General features: G+C 53.3%; 1 protein-coding gene and 1 long non-coding RNA gene across 15 annotated transcripts in view; one reads left to right on the plus strand and one right to left on the minus strand.

Annotated features, from left to right (window-relative positions):
* Nucleotides 1–17,301, minus strand: part of PRKAG2 (protein kinase AMP-activated non-catalytic subunit gamma 2) — a 280,128-nt gene extending 262,827 nt beyond the window's left edge. The window contains exons 1-2 of one of the 14 annotated variants that reach the window (XM_070264151.1): nt 17,147–17,301; nt 15,978–16,494 (exon numbers count right to left, since the gene is read on the minus strand). In XM_070264151.1, the coding sequence (XP_070120252.1) occupies nt 15,978–16,091 (114 nt within the window). In that variant the 5' untranslated portion in view covers nt 16,092–16,494; nt 17,147–17,301. Of the gene's footprint in view, nt 1–15,977; nt 16,977–17,146 lie in introns of those variants that run through there. The other 13 variants (XM_023638732.2, XM_070264170.1, XM_023638733.2 and 10 more) reach the window with 13 other exon arrangements.
* LOC102151002 (uncharacterized) lies at nt 17,221–18,711 on the plus strand. Its single transcript, XR_011438047.1, has 2 exons — nt 17,221–17,360; nt 18,049–18,711. It is a non-coding gene; the product is annotated as an uncharacterized lncRNA (long non-coding RNA).
* The last annotated feature ends 245 nt before the right edge of the window (nt 18,712–18,956 follow it).

The raw sequence follows: 18,956 nt of genomic DNA on the forward strand, positions 1-18,956 counted from the left end.
TCAGCTGGCCGGTGCCTCCTGCCTGGTGTGACAACCACAGGGAAGAGAATTGGGTCAGAAGGCAGGTTTTTCAAGCCTGGTAAAATCCACTTCTAAAGAAACAAAACAAAAGAGGAGAAGAGATACAAGGCAAGGAGACAGACGAAAAAGAAACAAGAAAAAAGAAACACAAAGGAGGAGAGAAAATGGAGCCACAGGGGAAAAAAAGTGAAAATGGATGACAAGAGAAACTACTGGTTTGCAGCCAACAGTCTTAAGTATGTGTCTATTTCTCTCAGCTTTACATAAAAGGTGGTACTCTTTTAGGGATCCAAAGACACTAACCAGTATAATTTTTGGAAAGCAACATTAGAAAAAAGCCTATAACCCATCAACTCTCAATCAGCCAAGAACAGATCATTGCTGTAAAAGAACGTTTGCTGAGGATGAAGAGTCATTGGAGGGCTGCACAGGTGAGTAAGTCAGGGCCTGGCCTGGCCAAGGGGCAGGGAAGTTACTGCTTCATACGCAAGATGACCCGAGGGCTCAGAGGAGGGAAAGGTCATTTCTTTTGGCCAGGTGACATTCAGGACCCTTCTTTTGCTGGCTGGCTCCCTGAAGACCACTGAGGCACACAGAGCTCACAGAGACCTCAGAGAGCTCAGTGCTGGGGGTCCACCTGCCGCAGGGCAGCTGTGCCCACAGTGGACCCATCAGCAGCTGGAGGTCCAACATAAAGACTTCAGGCTTGTGCGTCTATAATCAGCCCATAACAATGGCTGGAGGTAAACACCCTCGGCCCTTCCACACACATCCTCCGGGTGACCTTTGCCTCCCGGCACCATCGGGCTGACGGGCATGGCAGTTCAGCACAGGGGCTCAAGCTTGGAGCCTGGCCTCTGTTGTGCAGATTTCCCATCTGTACAGTGGGGACAGTAACAGCATCGACCCACACAGCTCAAGAAGCTAATGCGCACACTCGGGGCATGCTGGCTCAGCATAGTAGCTATTTTTATTAGCGACTGTTTCTCTTCCTTTCCCTTCAAGGCTGACCTTGAGAATCATTTGAGCCAAGTGCCACCTTGGTGGGGCAGTGGGGGGCGGGCACTACCATTTCTTCCACCTTCAATACAACTCTGACCTTTGGTTCTTGTTGCTAGGAAGGAATGGGATAGAGGAGACAAACACTAGTAAGTTTGGCTGTTCTCTAAAGGGTCCAGGGTGCTGGATGCTGAGGGCCCCTCTTCCTGCAAGACTGGGGCACAAACGGCAGGACTGTTTCTCCAGCCATCCCTGGCCCCCATCAGTCAAGTTCTCAGATCATAGGAAGCTCGGAGAGCCAGGGGCCTCTGACGGGGGCTAGATGCTGGCCAGTGTCTCTCGCGTCTGTCACATAACAGATGTGGGGAAAAGCAGGCCCCCGAGGCCTCCAGCAGGGAGCAGGTACTGCGTTTATGGGGAAGGTGCCAGCAGCTCTGGTACCAACATACACTCACTTAGGCAACAGTGACCAACGGGCCGCTCCTGGGCGGCACTCGGTGGGGAATGCAGAACACTGCAGCAGGACCAAGCCCGGCAGTCATCTCGTCCTTCCCGACCGCCGCGACAGGAAGAGCTGAGGGCGGAAACGGGAGAGAAAGGGAGCGGAAAAGGGAGAGAAAGGGCGCGGAAAAGGGAGAGAAAGGGAGCCTACCCTTTGAAATGTGTGATTCTCTAAAGAAAAGAAGACAGAGGTGGCAGCACGGATCCTGGTCTCCGGCTTCAAGACAGCGCTCAGCCCTTCTCAAAAACCTTTACGCAGACCCAGCTGGAGGAGGCACGCTTCACCTGACCAGGAGGCAGCTGGGAGGGCTTCCAGCAGCGAGGCCCACGAGGTGGAGGTGGGTTGCCCTTCCTGTCCACACCCGCCGGAGGCTTCGCACCCAGAACCCGGCCGGCTGAGCGGATGCGCGGTCCGCCAGCAGCACCCAGCACTGTCAGAGCTGAGGAGCACTTCTCTTCTGTACCTGCTCAGCCGCTAACCAGCTTAGTGGTCTTACCTCCCCCAACCCAACATCCCACCTGTTCAGCCAGATCCCACTCGGCAGGTGTGATGCACAGATGTGAAAACCTCCCAGCCTCCTGCTTTTTGATTCCAATGGCCTTCTCAGAACCATGAGTGGAAGATGCCGTTTGGTGAAGGAATCCTCCTGTTTCTTCAGGATCTGTATTGAACCCTCTGGGCCTTCCAAACTGACGCCGTCCAACCTTCTTTTGTTTGGGGGAGAATGGTAAGCTAACCCACCAGGGATGCGCCCACAGCTCTGTCCAGGGGTCAGTGTGTGGAATGTGACAAATAACCGACCCCTGTGCCCACTTAGACAGAAGTTGCCTCGTGATATCAGAAGGAAATCTGAGGTACAGGACTTGCCCAGGTCAGCAAAGCTGGAGATGCAGGATTGGAGCCCATCTTCTGCTACACAGTCCAAGATTCTTTCCACTGTGGCCCACTGCCCCTGCCTGCTGGGACTGTGGGCTGGGGGACAGGAGGTAGCTGGGCACCTGCCCTTTCGGCAGGTCTCACAAAACCATGGAATGGCAGACCTGGAAGCGCCCTGCCAGCCCCCATGCGGCTCTATCATCCCAGCAGACGCTTTTATCCCTCCCTTAATTAAGAACGATTCATTAGCAGCCGGTGAGGCACCCCCAGCCTGGAGAGGCAGGCACGGCAGAAAGGGGGCACAAGCTCTCAAGAAAGGCTCCCCGAGCGAGGCGGGCAAAGATACAGGCCAGAAAGTATCTCGCCTTCATTCTTCGTGACAGAGACCACTGGAACTTGCTGAAACACACTTTATTCCTCCCATGATTCCTCCACTCCCTGCGGCGCCTCCACTCGGCTCCTCCTTACACGCCCCTGCCCGGCTCTGTCACCGCCTCTCCTCCACTTACTCCTTGTGGTGTGTTCTAGTCCATTCCCATACTAGTGGGGTTAAAAAGAGAAGCACAGACTCTGCTCACAGTGCCCAAGGCCTGAGTGTGGTCGGTGCTGTTGGTCTCACCTCACATGGGAAGGAACCAGAAGTCACAGAGGGAGAACAACCCGCCCCACCCCAGGCCCACCTGAGGGCTGGAAGGAATATGACTTGGGGTCCCCAAGTACCCCCCAAGAGCCCCAGAACACTCACTTTCTGGAGTCAGGGTGCAAAATCCCAGGACAGCCCTATTAAATGGCAAATGCCCCAAGGGGACGAGGACAAAACATGGTAACCTGATAAACTGATTCCCCAAAATGCCAGCGGCTTATTACCTTCTCCTAGACTGGAAGACTCCCACCCAATGGAGCACACAGCCCCCCAGAGCCCAGCCTGTCTCCTGTGCCAGCGACTCTACTGGGGCCCCGCCAGCCACGGGGCAGAGGGAGGTGGAGGCAGGCGAGACTCCAGGGGCCCTGCAGGGCCAGTGTCCGCTTCCAGGTGCAGCCTGCCAGGTCTGACTTCCACACCCACCACCCCGGCCCTCAGCAGCCTCACCCCAGACTTGACCTTCAAGTTCCTGGCAAAGGCCATTTCTAACCACCTTCAGTTAAGGGCTCAACTTCCCAGGCCCGAGGCTCCCGCTGGCTTTCACTCTGGGCTCAGGGCCTTGGCCTTTTGGACTATCTCACTGTAAACAAGAAGATTTGTGAAATAAATTTGTACATGTACTTAGCCAAAGCATTACAAGGGAGAAAAATGAAGTCACATTTGAATTTACAATTGAAGAGTCACCTCCACTGAAAAGAATAAAACGATCTTCCTGGTGGGGCCATCCCAGAAAACCTAGAGCACAATGGTGGCTGAGTGGTCTTCCCCACGGGCCCCTTTCCAGGGAGAGGAAACCAACATTCCTAGAGTACCACCTTCTTGCTTTTTTTCCACGTATCTCATTTCATTCTCCCCCAAGCCCTCGAGGTGGAGACTCTTATCCACATTTTACAGGTGAGAAAACTGAGGCTCAGAAAACCTCAGTAAACTGCCCAAGAGACAGGGGAGCAAATGGCGGCACTAGAATTGCAAGCTTGGTCATTAACGCCCAAACTCATGCCCCTCCACCACACTGCCCTTCTACAGAGCGGATGAAAACCATCACGTTTTCCTGCTACACAAAGGATTCTGTTCTGGAGAATGTAGTATGAATGGCCACTAGGTCCACACCCATCCACTGGATGGGTGGAGCTCCCCACCTCCTATGGTTCCTTAAGGTGGTGAGGCTGAGAGGCTGGCGCCTAGCCTTGGCCCAATTGCCCCCTCCTTCTTGCTGAGGCTCGGCATCCCATGTCACTCTAGGTGCCAGACCAGTTTCCAATCAAAGGATTATTATGCCATCGAAAATACCTCCTGGCATATTCATGATGCCCTTACCAGTCAATTAGCCTGAGCAAAAAGCCCAAAAAACTTTCTCAGGTAGGAGATGAAGGAAAAAAACAACTGATACAAAAATGTCCCTAAAAATTGCCCTTTTATTGAACCAACAAGACACGGTTTGTCTGAAAATTTTCTTGCAATATCTGGTTCCCAGAAGACTTGTAAATAATCGATTCACTCAGATTTTTTGGAATTAGTTCACTGAGCTAAGTCAGCATTTGGATCCTCAAAGACAGTCTGCATTTTTTCTTTCCCACTGTGTTAGCTGAGTCTCCGCATTTCCTCACCATCATCGTCAACATCAATGTCAGGGTTGGCCGTGTGGGAGGTGAGTTCCCTGCGGCTGGGACACGAAAGGTGGAGATGCATGCCATCCTCAAAAGAGTGTATGGTCTAATTAAGGAGACAACTCTGGTCTCCTTTGCCTCAATCTGGGACAACTCTGAAAGGCCACCCCAGTTCCAGAATGTTCCAGGGGGTCAGCTGAGGGCTTTGTTGTGACTGTTTCACAGTCCAACTTCTTTCTCTGCCCCATCCAGCTTTCTTTCCTTCCTCTGCCACTAAAAGACCAAAACTGGAGGCATAGCATCATTAGCTAAGAATAATTTTTAAGTGAAGTTAACAAAGATCATTTGAAGTATAGATCATCATTAAACAAAGAATATACCCAGTATGTCCATTTGACTTTAAGTTGTAGTACATTATGGTAGTAAATTCTATGCCTACAGGCCAAGCCCACATAACTTTGCATTGGGCCTTCCCTGAAAACTGATGCTGTCACATCTAAAGACAGAGGGAGATGGATGGACAATGGACAGACATGCAAGCCTGGCGCCTGGGTCTGCACTGAGAGGACTCGATGCTCGCTCACTGCTGCCCACAGTTCTTGTCTTAGAGCCACCGAAAAACAGAACTGCTTGGAAATCATTTTCTGATCTAACCCAAGTTGTAGACATCTCTGGCAGGGAGTCACAGCAGGCCAGGCAGTGGGACTGCGGCTCCCCAGAAGCCTCGCCTCAGCTGCAGCCACGGATGCCCGCCTACCGGAAAGGGTTTCCTCTCTTCCCACATTCCTCGAGGAGAAAACCCAAGTTTTCCTCCCTGCTTTGCCAATGGCCAATCCCATGACCTCTGGCGAGTCACTCATCCTCTGGAGGCTGCCTCCTCATATGAAGTGGTCCATGGCGAGCTTCCACCCTCTCTGGCTGCCAGGGGCCACCACTCGCGTTCTGGGCCACTTCTGCACCTGGTGGGGAAGTCACCTGGCTGAGGTCCTCCCTTAGACCAGTTTGGTACCACTGCCCAGATTTCCCTCTGTCTTTGAGCCAAGAATATTCTATTACCTGTGCCCTAAAGTCATTTTAGAAATTTCAAAATATACTGAACAAGCAAAGAAGAGTGATGAAGAGTCACTTCTCTGTCCTCCTGACCCTGGCTCCTCCCCACAGGCAAACAGCTCCTCGGAACTGAACGCATCCTAGTGATGAAACGGGAGGTGGGGGCGACACTGCCGAACACCCAGCTTTGGAAGGACCGGGCTCCACCTCCACTGCACGCTTCTCCTCTCACCCGCCCTCATGGCCCCACAAAACCACCTGTCCCTGGGAGAAGGCCCCGTCTTCACACAACTGTGGTGCTTGAGCCAATAGGGACCTCAGATTGCAATCCACTTTTTCATATACATAATATATATTACATATAATATGTGGTTATATAATACATATAATATGTGTACATATAATATGTGTATTATATATATGGCTACTCATACAATTAATAACAATATATTACTAAATAATGTTAATTATATATCAATCTGCTTAAGATCTTAATATATTAATTATATTACAATTAATATTTAATTAATATATTATAGTTGGTGTTAATTACATCACTATATAATTATATGTGTTTATATATAAATATATAATATAATGTATATAACATAATTAAATATCAATTATATTATGTAATAATTATGCTATATGTGACATATTAGATATATACTTGAGAAAGGATAGATGTTTCTTGTTCTAAGTCACTACGTTTGCGAGTGTTTTGACAGCAGCAAAGGTGAGCTGAGATGGTGGTGGGAGCCTCCAAGCCTGTGAGTGCAGGGCCACACCCGTCTTGGTTGAGTCTACTCTGAGCCTCCCATGGTGCCTGACACACGAAAGCTTTCGGTAAATGTCTGCTAACTCAGTCAGAAGAAGCCCACAGGTATCTGACAGAAGAGCCAGCACAGAATTTCCCAATTCCCGGTTTAGTCTTTATTCTAACATTCAGTTATTTAAAAAAGAAAAAATGAGAAAGAACTAGAGAATAAAACCTGTGAAATTATAGAAGGTGGATTATTTATTTTCAAGATGAGAAGGGTAACCCCAAGGGCAAACCACTGGAAAGCAGCTCACAGACCCGGCAATTCGTCTTCCATGTGCCCATCACGTGGGTGGTGTCTGTCCTGCCCAGTAGTCCTGCCTCCCACGCCTGGGCTGCCTGGACCGTCCGCGGGGCATCAAAGGCCCAGGGCTGGAGCAGGGCAGAGGAGAGCCATCGAAAACCCAATTAAACACAACAGAAAGTTCTGGCAGGTTGGACTAGAACGGTTGTGAGCCACAGATGGCCTAAACTTCTTTTTCTATGGTAAGGATAGTAACAGTGACAACAAGAGTAATGGTATTTCTCAGCGTTATATTAAAGATAAAGAGAGATGGCTCATATAAAAGTACGCGCCTGGCACATAGCAAGTGCTGCATCAGTATGAGCTGAATCTGATGACAACCATGCCATTCCAGATGGCATCTGGTCATCAATAATAGTGATCAGCCAGAGCCACCATGAATGAAACTACCTGTCAAGCAGCGTCCAAATTGCGAAGAGGAAAAAAGCTCTCTTGGTGCTTATTACACAGTATGCCGCAGACAAGAATGGGGCCTGTGAGGACAGCTTCAAGCCCATGATTCAATGGCTATTTCACGGACGATGCTGCCAGGCCAGGTGGAACAAGGCAAGGGTTTCCAGTTAGCCCACAGACAGATGGCTGCCTGGAAGCTGCTTGCCAGTCTTATGGAAGCTGAGCGGGGGACTGGGCCGGGCTGCCCGCTCTCTCGGCCCCCATCTCCACCCCTGCCCGCAGGACCGAGTCTGGGCAGGTGGTTATGCAGAAGGGACAGAGCAGGGCCAAGAGGAGGTCCTCCGACAGGCACAGCAGCCTGGGTCCTGGAGCTGCCGCACCAGCCTCCTTGCGCTCAGTTTTCTCACAGACCCTGCCTCGGCCCCACCAGCTAGATTTCCCGCAGGGAGAAGAGGGGGATGCGAGGAAAAACCCAGATCTTGGGGAAACGCAGACAACGAGATGAGGACGGTGGAAAGCATGACGGCTCCGTGGGCCTTGGCCCACCATCGTGGGGCAGTGCTGGGAGTCCGGCTGCCTCATTCTGAAGCCCCTGCTCACACGGCCCTACAGAAAGCAGCAGCAGTCTTTTCACCGCTGCCCGAACCCGGCTTTGAAGGCAGGGGCCCTGGTGCATTAGGTCCGGGGGCCGCCACAACACAGCACCACAAACGGCATGGCTTCGAACAACAGCAATGTATTCTCACAGTTCTGGAGACCAGAAGTCTGAAGTCAAGGTGTTGGCAGAGCCACGCTCACTCCGAAACCCCCAGGGGAGGCTGCTTCCTTGTCTCTTCCGGCCTCTGGTGGCCCAGGCATTCCTTGGTTTGTGGCAGAGTCGCTCCGATCTCAGCCTCCCTCTGCGTGATCTCTGTCTCTCTATCCAACCTTCCCTCTTCTTACGAGGGCCCCAGTCCTACTGGATGAGGAGCCCAGCCTGACCTCATCTCAGTTTGGCTAATTACATCTGCAAAGACCCTATTTCCAAACAAGGTCACATTCACAGGTACCAGAGGTTAGGACTTCAACGTATCTTTTTGGAGACACAATACAACTCATAACCCTGTTCACCTTTATATCCCCAACACAGTGCCTCAGAAACAGACATAAACGAATTGGCCGGATTCCTAGTCCCGGCTCCAACCCTCCCTACCCGTAAAAGTGGTGCTCAGCAATTCCCCACCTCTCCACTTGTTATCTGCAAACTGAGACCAGGACGCCTCACTTCCTAAAATTCTCCCCTGGCCCCACAGCATCCTTCCTCCTGCCCTCCCCTGGACAAATGGAGGTCACTCCAGTGCTACCCTGAACTGGCTCTGCACAAAGGGCTGAATCCCCGCTGTGCTCCCAGCAGGAGGCTGGCAGAGCTGCAGGGCTTCCCACAGCTGGGACCTGGCCTCTGCCTCACGGAAAAAAGGCCAAACTCCTGGGGTCACCAGGAGCAAATTGGTCTTCGTTGTACATTCATCAGCAACTTCGCTGCCAGGTCAGAGTATATCAAAACACAGAGGCCTGGCAGAGGCCCTGAAGCCCGGATGATATCTGATTGGTCTGTGACAAGCCATGAGCTGGCAGAGAAGGGCTTCCCGTCAACAGGAAGGAAAGGATGGAGATCAAATTATTTTCAAAGTAGGCGGTGGAAGAGGTGAGTGAGATTCCAATTAACCATTCGGATGCAGGGCTAACCACTGGCTTATGAGATGCCCTCCTCCCCTGGAGGGGAAGCACACCTGACGGCATTCAACCATTTCCCCTGGTCCAGGTCACACACCGTGCAATGGGCACAGTGGGGTCTCTCTAAGAATTCCCTGTGGTTAAGCCTCAGGGACACAGCTTAAGTCCCATGTGGCTGCTCTGCCCGTCCTACAGCAAGGCCATGGTCAATTAACCAAGCAAATTAAGGACTCGGTTTCAACTCGCTGCTCAGCCCTTCATCAGCCTTTGCTCTACATTTTAAGAGACCTTGGCAACATTTTGACACCTGGTTCAGTGTCATGGGGTTATGAGGATGGGTTGGTCCCCCATCCTGACAGAAGTGGGAGACACATGGTACTTCATATGAGCGGCTCAGACTCGCTGTTCTGGGTCAAAGGGAGGGTGGCTGAAGGAGAACGGGGGAAAGAGGGCTGGATTCTAACCCAGATCTTTGGGGTGTCTGCTGCCCTGTGCAGTAACCTGAGTAGCCCCAACACAAGTGAAACGGTGCCCAGAAACAGGAACGTCGCTGGCCGTGAGCTGAAAAAATCAAAACGGGAAAACAGGGAATGTAAAAAAGAATAGCCAGTCAAGCAACAGCATCATTGCAGAGCACATTTATTTGTCTGAATGGTTGTAGAGGATAAAAACTGATTTAGAAGTTATGTGAATGAAGTCTGAGCAGGAGAGAAGGCCCTGGCAAGTCAGAAGTGCTTCCAAGGTCTGTCTTCAGTCAATGGAGCATTCGGCACAAAGTGCAACCCCCGAGCGGAGATTAGCAACAGAACACAGCTCTGCTAGGCTGCACTGGAGGAGGGCAGTTGAAAGAAAACAGGCGAGGAGGGAGACTTGTAAAGCGCTGAGTCCATAACAAGTTTGTGATTGTGGAAAGACACAACATTGAACACACAAACTATACTGGGCTGCTGCTTCTGTCCGGTCCCTCAGTCCTAGAGATGTCCTTTTGGTGAAATAATGATCCAGGATGTAGACAGCTGCATTTACCATTAGGCTGCTATGCAGTATTCAGAGCTGGGTTTACACAAGGATCTTGAACCCTCTACAGACAGGTACGAGGACAGAGCAGGAGTAAGGCAGCCCAGGCTAGACGGGAATAAAGTGCACAGTTCACTTCCACTGTGTTGTCCCGCCACGGAATGGAGGAAGTGCTTGTTCTCAGCTGGACCATCTGTAAAGTGGGGATAAGAGGACGAGAGAGAGGATCCAGCCCTGGCCTACACCCCAAGTCACTGAACGTGTGATTCTGCAAATCCATGCGTTTTGTGCACACGCTGCTTATGTCACCACATCAGCTGGTCCACGGAGGTCTCTGCTCTCTGCAGGGTAGAGTCTTCAAGGAAGGGGACTCCTGTATCTGTCCCTGACCTGCCCGTTCTCTCCACAGGACTCTGCTTATCCGGCATTCAGCCAACACACTAGGCCCACACTTTAGGAAGCCCAGTCTCCGGGCAGCCACACGCAGACCCTGCGAGCTGTCGAGGGGCATCCAGGCCTCGTTGATAAGCCCTAGAGCCACAGGACAGTTCTGGGGGCCCCATCACCAAGTAGCTTGAAACCTGAAGGGCTGAACATCATACTCAGGGTCCTATAAGAGCCTATGCTTACGGCACCCAAGATGCACCAAGCTGTGAAGGGCTGAGTCAAGAAGCATTCCAGTGTGGTCCAACAGGCTGGCCCACACTGGGTTACCCTGGCCAGGAGATGTGGGCATTCATCTTCACTGGAAGCCAGAAATATCCTGCCTTTGTTCAACACTCAGTAGCCAAGGATATCTCTTCTCAATCACAGCTGAAAAAGTGCAGCCGATAGATAGATGGATAGATGCATAGATACACAGATAGCTGGCTGGATGGGTAGATTGATAAAAAGAATAACTCAAGGAGGCAGAAGAAATGGATCAGCATTACACTGCAGAAGTTGAAAATCAATTGCTTCTAAACTCCTATGGACATAAGAACTACCTGGAGAGCTTATCGGAAACGCAGAGCTATGGGTCCCACTCCTCAGAGCTTCTGATTCAGTAGGTCTAGGCTAAGACCTGGGGTTTCATATTTTAAGCAAACACTGGGTGATTCTACTTAAGCTGGTCCAGGAGCCACACGCTGAACGACACTCCCCTAAACCCTAACCCAAAAAATCTTGTTCTGGGTGGTACAAAGTGACCAAGGTCAAGGCCAAGGTCAAAACTGACATCCCCACTGAGCGGCATGGCACCCCCTTCCCCTTGCTGAGGCTTCAGTCCACGGTGTTTTAGTGGTGTGACAGGCTGAGCTCCGTCGTCACTTGGTGGTCCAGCCCCCGGGGGCAGAAGGGCAGCTCCCATTACCACCCGTGTCGAGGCGTCAGAGTGCCGAGCAGGGTGGATTTGTTTGGAAAGGGGCCACTAGTAGCAGGCCTGTCACCAACGTGGAGGGAGCCATGGCCTCAAGCAGCGTGAGGGTTCCCTCTGGAGACACCACAGGCAAAAACATCACTAGCAACAGGCCCGCCCAAGCCAACCTTCTGTGCCTGGCCAGCTGCTCTTGGCTCTATTTTTAGTTTGTCTCCAGTGACTATGAAGGATTTCTGAAGTGCCTCTCCCAAGACGGCCAGGGACACGTGCATCCTGTCAGCAGTAAATATGGGGCCACTGCCTCAAGTCTGAACACCTCGAGGCCTGCCTCAGTGTCCCCACAGGCTCCTGCTTGGATTCCTCTCTCTGAAGCCCTCCCTTCCCCTTTGGCCTCCTGCTGTCATTGGCTTGTAAACAGTTCCAAAGACCGGCCAACAGTCATCAATTAAAATGCGTCTGAGATAGACAGATTTCAGATTTAATAGAGAAGCTGCTTTTTCTCAAACAAAAAAAGGAGAAAAGAGCACGCTTGCTCCCAGCAACAGCTTCCCCGGCAGAGTTCTGGCAGCACGCCCCCGGCAGAGCTGGGCTTCCAATGAGTCATTTCCAGAGCCATTCCCACCCCTCTCCTTGCTGTTCCTGCTTTGCATAAGCCGTGAGGGCTCAGAGAAGAGAACTAAGGCAGGCATCAGCTCACCACGACTCTAGACACAACGCCCACCTTGCGGCTTCTAAAGGCCCAGTGCAACTCCACAAGGAATGTGCGCTCAGTCTTTCTTCCTCCTCTTCTCACTCTCACACCTTCTCTTTCCCCTGACAAGATCCGGGGGAGTTTCCCCATGAAGGTGATCCAAACGGCCTAAGGAGAGGCCCAGATCAAGCAAGGCTGTGTCCTCTGTCAGGCCCCAGGGCCATTCTCCCATCCCACCTGGTCGTCACTTTAGTTAGTAATTCTAAGTCTCCATTACCTGCTATAACCCACAGGTCCTAGGGTGTCCCCTAAATGGATTCCTCCTTCTTGGTGTCTCAGGGCACAGCAGGTGCTATTGGTAGGATGGCCAGGTGAACATGGTTAAAGACATGAGCCTGAGAAGGAGGTTTGCAATGATGTCCCCAACATCCTAGGTCACAGCTCTGTTCATGCATCACAGACAGGGGTGGACACTGAGGCCAGCCGTATCCGAAAGGAACTCATTTCAGTGACGAGACAAGCTACTTGGACACAGGAGGCCTCGTCACTGCAAGTGCCACTGGACACCACCAAATGACCCACCCACAGGACTGCTAGGGCTACAGGGTCTTTCAGGAGCCACTCCTTAGAATCCCAGACGTCCTTGGAAATGGCATTCTCTGGACACCCGTGATCACCTGGCACTGGGGGATGAGGAAGCGGATGCCACCCCCTGCGATTTGCTGTGACTGAGCTCATCATTTTCTCCCAAGTACTGGCTCCTTACCCCAAATATCTCCAAACCGCAGGTCTACTCAGCTCCCGTGTCCCTCACCATTCATCAGATGCTGAAGCTCGCCGGTCTGCCTTCTGACCTCTCACCTCTCCCCTTCATTTGCTTTCTCTTATCATTATTGCTGTTCAGCCCTCAACCCTTACTTTGGATTTTTACCAGAGCATTTGAATCGGTTTCCTTGACACTAGTCCCTCTTTCCATGACTCCACTTTGCACACTGCTACGGGGCTAATTCTCACGAAGCATTGTTCTTATCACCTTTAACTGCTCCTTAGTTTAGAATCTCCCCCAAATGGTCGGTGAGACAATGACTTAGGTTCAGTACTTTATCCCAGGGAGTGGGGGAGTGAGGCAGACAAGCCAGCAGGGGTACACTGACGAACAGAGCACCACTGCGGGCAAGTGGGGCTGGACCCTGCTGGGACCCTCTGAGGCATCCTGCAGAACACACATCATAACTGCCCCACTGCAGGATGGGAAAGGCTGGGGGTTGCCCCTCAGGGCATAAAACCAATCCCAGCACTTCCAGCCCTGCACACTCGGGCTGAGCAAACTGCCAGGGTGCTGGAGGACTCCTTCAGGAATGATAAAGACACAGTGAGAAGCTGTGGGGTGGAGCCGGGCTGTCTGGCAGGACTGCAGTGAACTCTGGGTGGGCCCTGGGCACGTGGGGCAGAGCACCAGCAGCAACTCGGGCAGCTTCTCCCTGGGCCTGCCTGCCAGGTAGGGCTGCCAGATAAGATACGGGATGCCCAGGTAAACTTGGATTTCAGACAAACAGAGGATAATTTTTTAGTATAAATTGATCCCAAATAGCTCATGGGACATTCATATACTAAAAAGTTGTTCATTCTAAAAATTCTAACCTAACTGGGCATTTGGTATTTTTATTTGCTAAATCTGGCAACCCTATTTCAAGGCCCTCCTTGATCTGGCCTCAATCCAGTTCTGATGACCCTGATTCTCAAACCCTTTCCTCCATGAGAAGGGCTCTTCTCTGTACCTGGAAGCAGTCATCCAAACCCCTCACTCCCAACTTCTCACACGGGTCTCTGTCCTGCCTACCATCTCTGGGCATAAGGTTGCTCTGAACACATCTGTCTTCTCTCCCTTCTCTCCTCCCAAAAGCAGGTACTGTCTGCACCGGTCATCTTATGCCCTTGGGTCGTCTGCAGCAAATGCAACCCCTGTGAGGATGGAGCCAGAGCCCCCTCATTCACCCTGGATCTCACCATCAACGACAGCGCCACACACATGTGGTGGAAAAAGTGAGTGAACACTACTTTCGGTAATGGCTGGATCATGCCAAGAACATTGTCTAAAGCAGCCAAGGTCACACCAGCAGCAGGAAGGGTGGTCAGAGGACCCCAACTATATAGTGGCTGTTCCACTTTCACAGCCTGGCCTCTCAGTCCTTTTCTGGGTCCTGGATTGGGTCCTACACTACCACTAGCATCACCCTGGAGCGCCACTCCCCCCTCCCCATTTGGGACCAGCCTCACCAACCGGCCTCGATACAATGTGGCCTGCACACCGGACAGTGTCATTTTCTTTTCTCTCTCTCTCTTCTTAAAATTAGGTGTTCTGATGTAGATGTAATAGCCAGACATTTATATAACACTTTAAATTTGTAAGAGCTTTCCGTGATCTGTTTTCTTTCAACGTCCCTGTAAGGTAGGCAAAGTGGAATTATTATCTCTGACAAACGGGAGAAACTGAGCAGTTCAATGGCTCACTCAAGTGATCAGTGCTAAAGGGAGGTTTGAGGTAGCAAATAAAAATTTACAAACATGGTCAAAAATGTCTCACGTTAGCAATATAAACAGGAACATCTCATTTTCAAATAGAATGCTTATTCCTGCATATGTGGGTCACCACTCTGGGACCACACAGCAGCCAGGGGTCCAGTTACCTGCTCCCTGAGCGTCCCCCTGCCAGGGAGGGCTGGCCACCGGGTCCCAACTTCAACCTCCTCCCTGAAGTACCCCTCAGACGTCTGGGGCTCTACTCTTCCTCATCCAAGTGTTACACACGGGCACAAACACAGGACGAAAGTCCCTAACCGGGTTTGCTGTGGAAAGCGAGTAGCCAGCTGCCCCACCCCAGTCCCCCCGCTGCTGTCAGGGAGGATTAGCTTTAATGAGGTGACGGCCCTGGAGGGTGGGACACACTGTGCACTCCCACCCTACGCCCAAAACCAGTCATGCAGGAGAAGAAAATCACATTTTCCATGGAGCCCTCTACTCTGTGTGTGCGTGTGTGTGGTCTGTGTGTGTGTGTGTCTGTGAGCGCTGTGTTTGGACAAACATTTACTATGTTGGTGGAGGTCGGGGGTCTGACCCCGTTGAGTTTTCTTCGGGTACAGGTAAGGGCAGAACACACATTCCACCACCGGCCCCCACCCCAAGGGGAGGCTAAGGGAGGCTGTGGTGGGCGACGACAAGAGGCTGCCGGCTAGCTGGGCAGGCAAACCGTAGGGTGGGCGCTCCACCTCGCCCGCCGCTTTCTCCAGCTGGACAAAGTCAAGCGCAGACCAATCGGTGTCGCCAAAGTCCGGGCCAGGTGCTGGTTTGGCCGGGGCTGACATTCCCAGCCGCCCCAAATGCGCTAGGGAGCCCCGAGCCCCCAAATGCCCGAAATGTGCTCCCGGGGGGCAGGCAAACGGAACGGCTGCAAAGGAGCCCCCCGCCCCAGGCCCAAAGTCATCCCGGGGGAAATTGGGGAAGAGGTAGGTTCGTTTGACAACGAAGCTACAGAGCCAACCCCAGCCACACCGCCTGCTGTCCCCACCCACTGCCCCTCCCCTCCCCTCCCAGCCATCCCCCGCAGCCGCGCGCGGCTCCACCTCCCCAGAGCGCAGTCCACACGGTCCTTTTTCAACAAAACAACGCGACGCGCCGCCCCCAGCACCCGCACCAGGCGGGATCCGGGGCTACGCCCAGGCGGCCAGCAGCCGCGCCCGGCCCAGGAGCGCGCCCCTCGGCCTCGCGCCCCAGTCCCCACCGCAGACGGTCGCTGGGCCCCGGCGGCACGCGGGTGGGGAGAGACGAAGCCCGGGCTCCGCGGCCCAGCCCCTCCACCGTTCCCCCGAGCGGCCCGAAGTGACAGGAGGGGCACGCACGGCGCGCGAGGCGTCCCGCGTTAACCGCTTCCGCGCCGGGTGGGCGGCGGCGCGAGGGTGGGGGCAGGGCCGGCGAGCGGGGACTCACCGGAATGTGCACTCGCAGCGAACGCCGCCTCTGGCTGGGAGTTTTCTTGCCGCTGCCCCCGCCGGGGCTGGAAACATCTTTCTTCTTTTTGGTGTCCATGGCCGCGCTTCCCATAACTTTAACCAGAAGTTAATTCCGGGTGACTCGTTCCTGGAATTCGGTCCTCTCTTTCCTTGCCCGGCCACTGCTTCTGGCCTCGAGCCGCGCGCTCTTTATTACTGTCTTTCCACCCTGAAGACGCCGCGTGGGGATTTCCGCGGGGAGGGTGAAGCAGGTACCTCGAGTCGCCGCCACCCGGGAGGGATGGCGGTCACCGTGGGCGCCAAATTCAGGTGTCCTCTTCCTCCTCCGGGCTCATCGGAGGCAAAATCAAAGCCAAAGGCTGTCCTGGTTCTCGTCTCTTGCCGGGTTACGCGTGGCAGAGGTCTCCTGCTGGGTGACAAAGTTTTCTTCCTTTTGCAAGGCGAAGCAACATTTTCCACTGTCTCGGCTCCTCCCACAGACTCCCAGAGGCAATCTGAAAGGCAGGTGCAATTAAAAACAGTAATTTGGAAAACAACCTATGCCTGTGCCTAAGAAGAAAATCTGGCGAGAGTGAGACAGTTTGCATATAAAGATAATTCTCGGCTGCAGAATAAACCAGCCCTGAGCCTGGAACTAAGTCCGTCCTCCTCTCTGGGCGAGAGGGAGGGAAGAGGGGAAGAGGAGGTACAAACGCCAATACTCTTCGCAACTGGGCTAGAGCTCGGCTGCCAGCAGAAGTTCTGGCGGCGGCTCGCGCGGCTCTGCCAGCTGGAGCCCCGCGGGAGAGGAGGGCAGGGCGCCCGCTCCGTCCCACCGCGCCGCGGTCCCGGGGACAGCCAGGGGACAGCGAGGGGCCGGGCCTGGCACCGACGCAGGCTGGGGAGCGCGGGCGGTGGAAGGCGGCGTGCATCGAACAGGAAGTGCACGGCGTGCAGCGCCGCTCTCCCGCTCCCCCCGCCGCCTAACGCCGCCCCCGGGTCGCTGCGCACTGTCGCCTGCCTGGCGGGCGGGGGTGCCCCCCCTCCCCTGTGGCCGCGGCGGCGCCGGGTTCGCTCGGAGCTGATTTCTGATCCCGCTGGTCCCCCAGTGTCTCTGTTTATGCCTGGCTCCCTGAAACACGCACACGCGCCGTGGTCCCCGCAGACCTGGCGCGGCGGAAGCATCGGGTTCGGAGGGATGCGCATTGACCCGCACGTGCTTCCCGGAAAACCGCGGCGCCAGGTCGCTCCCCGCCGGCTTGCGGACCTGAATGAGCACAGAGGGCTGTCTGTGTCGCTGGGGCAGTGCGGGTTTTCACCCCCCAGCCCCGCCCCACCTGGCTGTTTTCACGTTCGACAACAGTTGCGCAATGCATCCGCGGTAAGTGTCTGGGCGCAGTATCAGCACAGCCCCACCGCCCCGGAAAACGCGGGGTTCCCAAGACTGCGGAAAGAAATGGGTCAGAGAGAGGGCTCGAGACGCCAGGCGAGGCCCCCACGTGCAGCCACGGTCTTAGAGAGCCACCGCGTTGCCAACCTGGCACCGCCCGTAGCCGCGGGCTCATTGGGGGGGGTTTCAGGGGTGGCGGGGACCCCCCCAGGTGCGCCCCAGGGTGGCGCTGCCTTGGCCGCGGATTGGAAGTAGGATGAGTGTTGGGTCGGGAGTCGCTTCCTCTTCTGCTCTAGGTTCTGAGGACGTGGTGGCCCCAAAAGTCGCTCCAGTGCCCTGAATGCTGACGTCAGCCCCGCTGTTCCCCGTAATCTGTATTACGGGAGGCCGCCCAGAGAAAGAACGCGACACAAGTCGCTTTGGGCACGCCAAGGGGGCCGGCGAGGAGATGGACAGAGGTCTCTCCTCACAGGAGGGGTTCGCCCGCTGAAGGGACACCGCTTACGTGGTGCCTCCCCTCAGCGAGAAGCAAGCCTATTTCAGCCACCGTTCCCGTTTCCCTTTCCCACCCAAGTTTCATCATCGGGTGTAAAATCCCCTGCAGGCTGGATGGTTGCTTGGTTCGTAGGGGTGAGTTCGGGTGCCTTTGTCTTCCTTCTCCTTCTCCCCTGGTCGCCAGTCCAGAATGAAGCCAGACTGGAAAATCGTCCCCGTCCTGGAACAGTGCTGGCTTGACAGAAAGGTCCCGAGGCTCTAGAGGGGACCACCGTCGGAGTTCAAACACCAAGTGGCCATCCCAGCCCCGCCCGTGTGGAATTTCTCGCTTTGACCTTCTTCTGACCAGCTGCATGCAAGAGACAGGAGACTGCATTATTCCAGTAACTGCTGGAAACATTGGTTGGAAGTAGAAAAGAGTGTGCCTTTAGCCTAATGTGATGGAGTTTGGAGGCCCCGGGGAGCCCACCGTTACCCACTCAAAATTACTCCCCAGCTGTCATTTCAGTTTCATCTCTTTATCTTAAAATGTTAACCCCTTTTACAATGATAATTTCCCAGGGATGCAGATCACTCCATTTGGTGAGAACTGGTTTTGGAAAGGGAAGAGGGAGAGATGAGAAGGGAGCAAGGTGACAAAGGGAAAGTCAGGAAGTGCCACGAGGAGGGGATTCGAGGAGGGGATTCCGTGTGAGGAGCCCTGTGTTATTTCTCCTCCCAAGCGCTTGGCCTTGGCCGGTGCTGGTTGATGGGCCCTATTTAGAAAGTATTATAATATGTACTTTTGTCAGTTGATTTGTGTAAAATATGCCCAATCATTCATTAATAAAATTAATTTGTTCTCTGAGTTTATTTTGTTGGAGTGCAGACTTTAGTGCCTGGAAATCCTAAATTAATACATTTTACCATATTGCCTGCATTTTATGAGCTTTTTTTTTTCGTTCCACATGTTAATTTTTCTGAAACCTGGGTGTTTCTTATAGATGGTATCCGAAGAGGCTTACCAGCCATTTTTTCCTTCTGATATTAGTAAGTTAATTATACATCTTCCAATCATGGAGTCTTAGACTGAAGGGAGCCCAGTGATTATTT

Source organism: Equus caballus, chromosome 4 (assembly GCF_041296265.1).
Source record: "Equus caballus isolate H_3958 breed thoroughbred chromosome 4, TB-T2T, whole genome shotgun sequence".
NCBI lineage: Eukaryota > Metazoa > Chordata > Mammalia > Perissodactyla > Equidae > Equus > Equus caballus.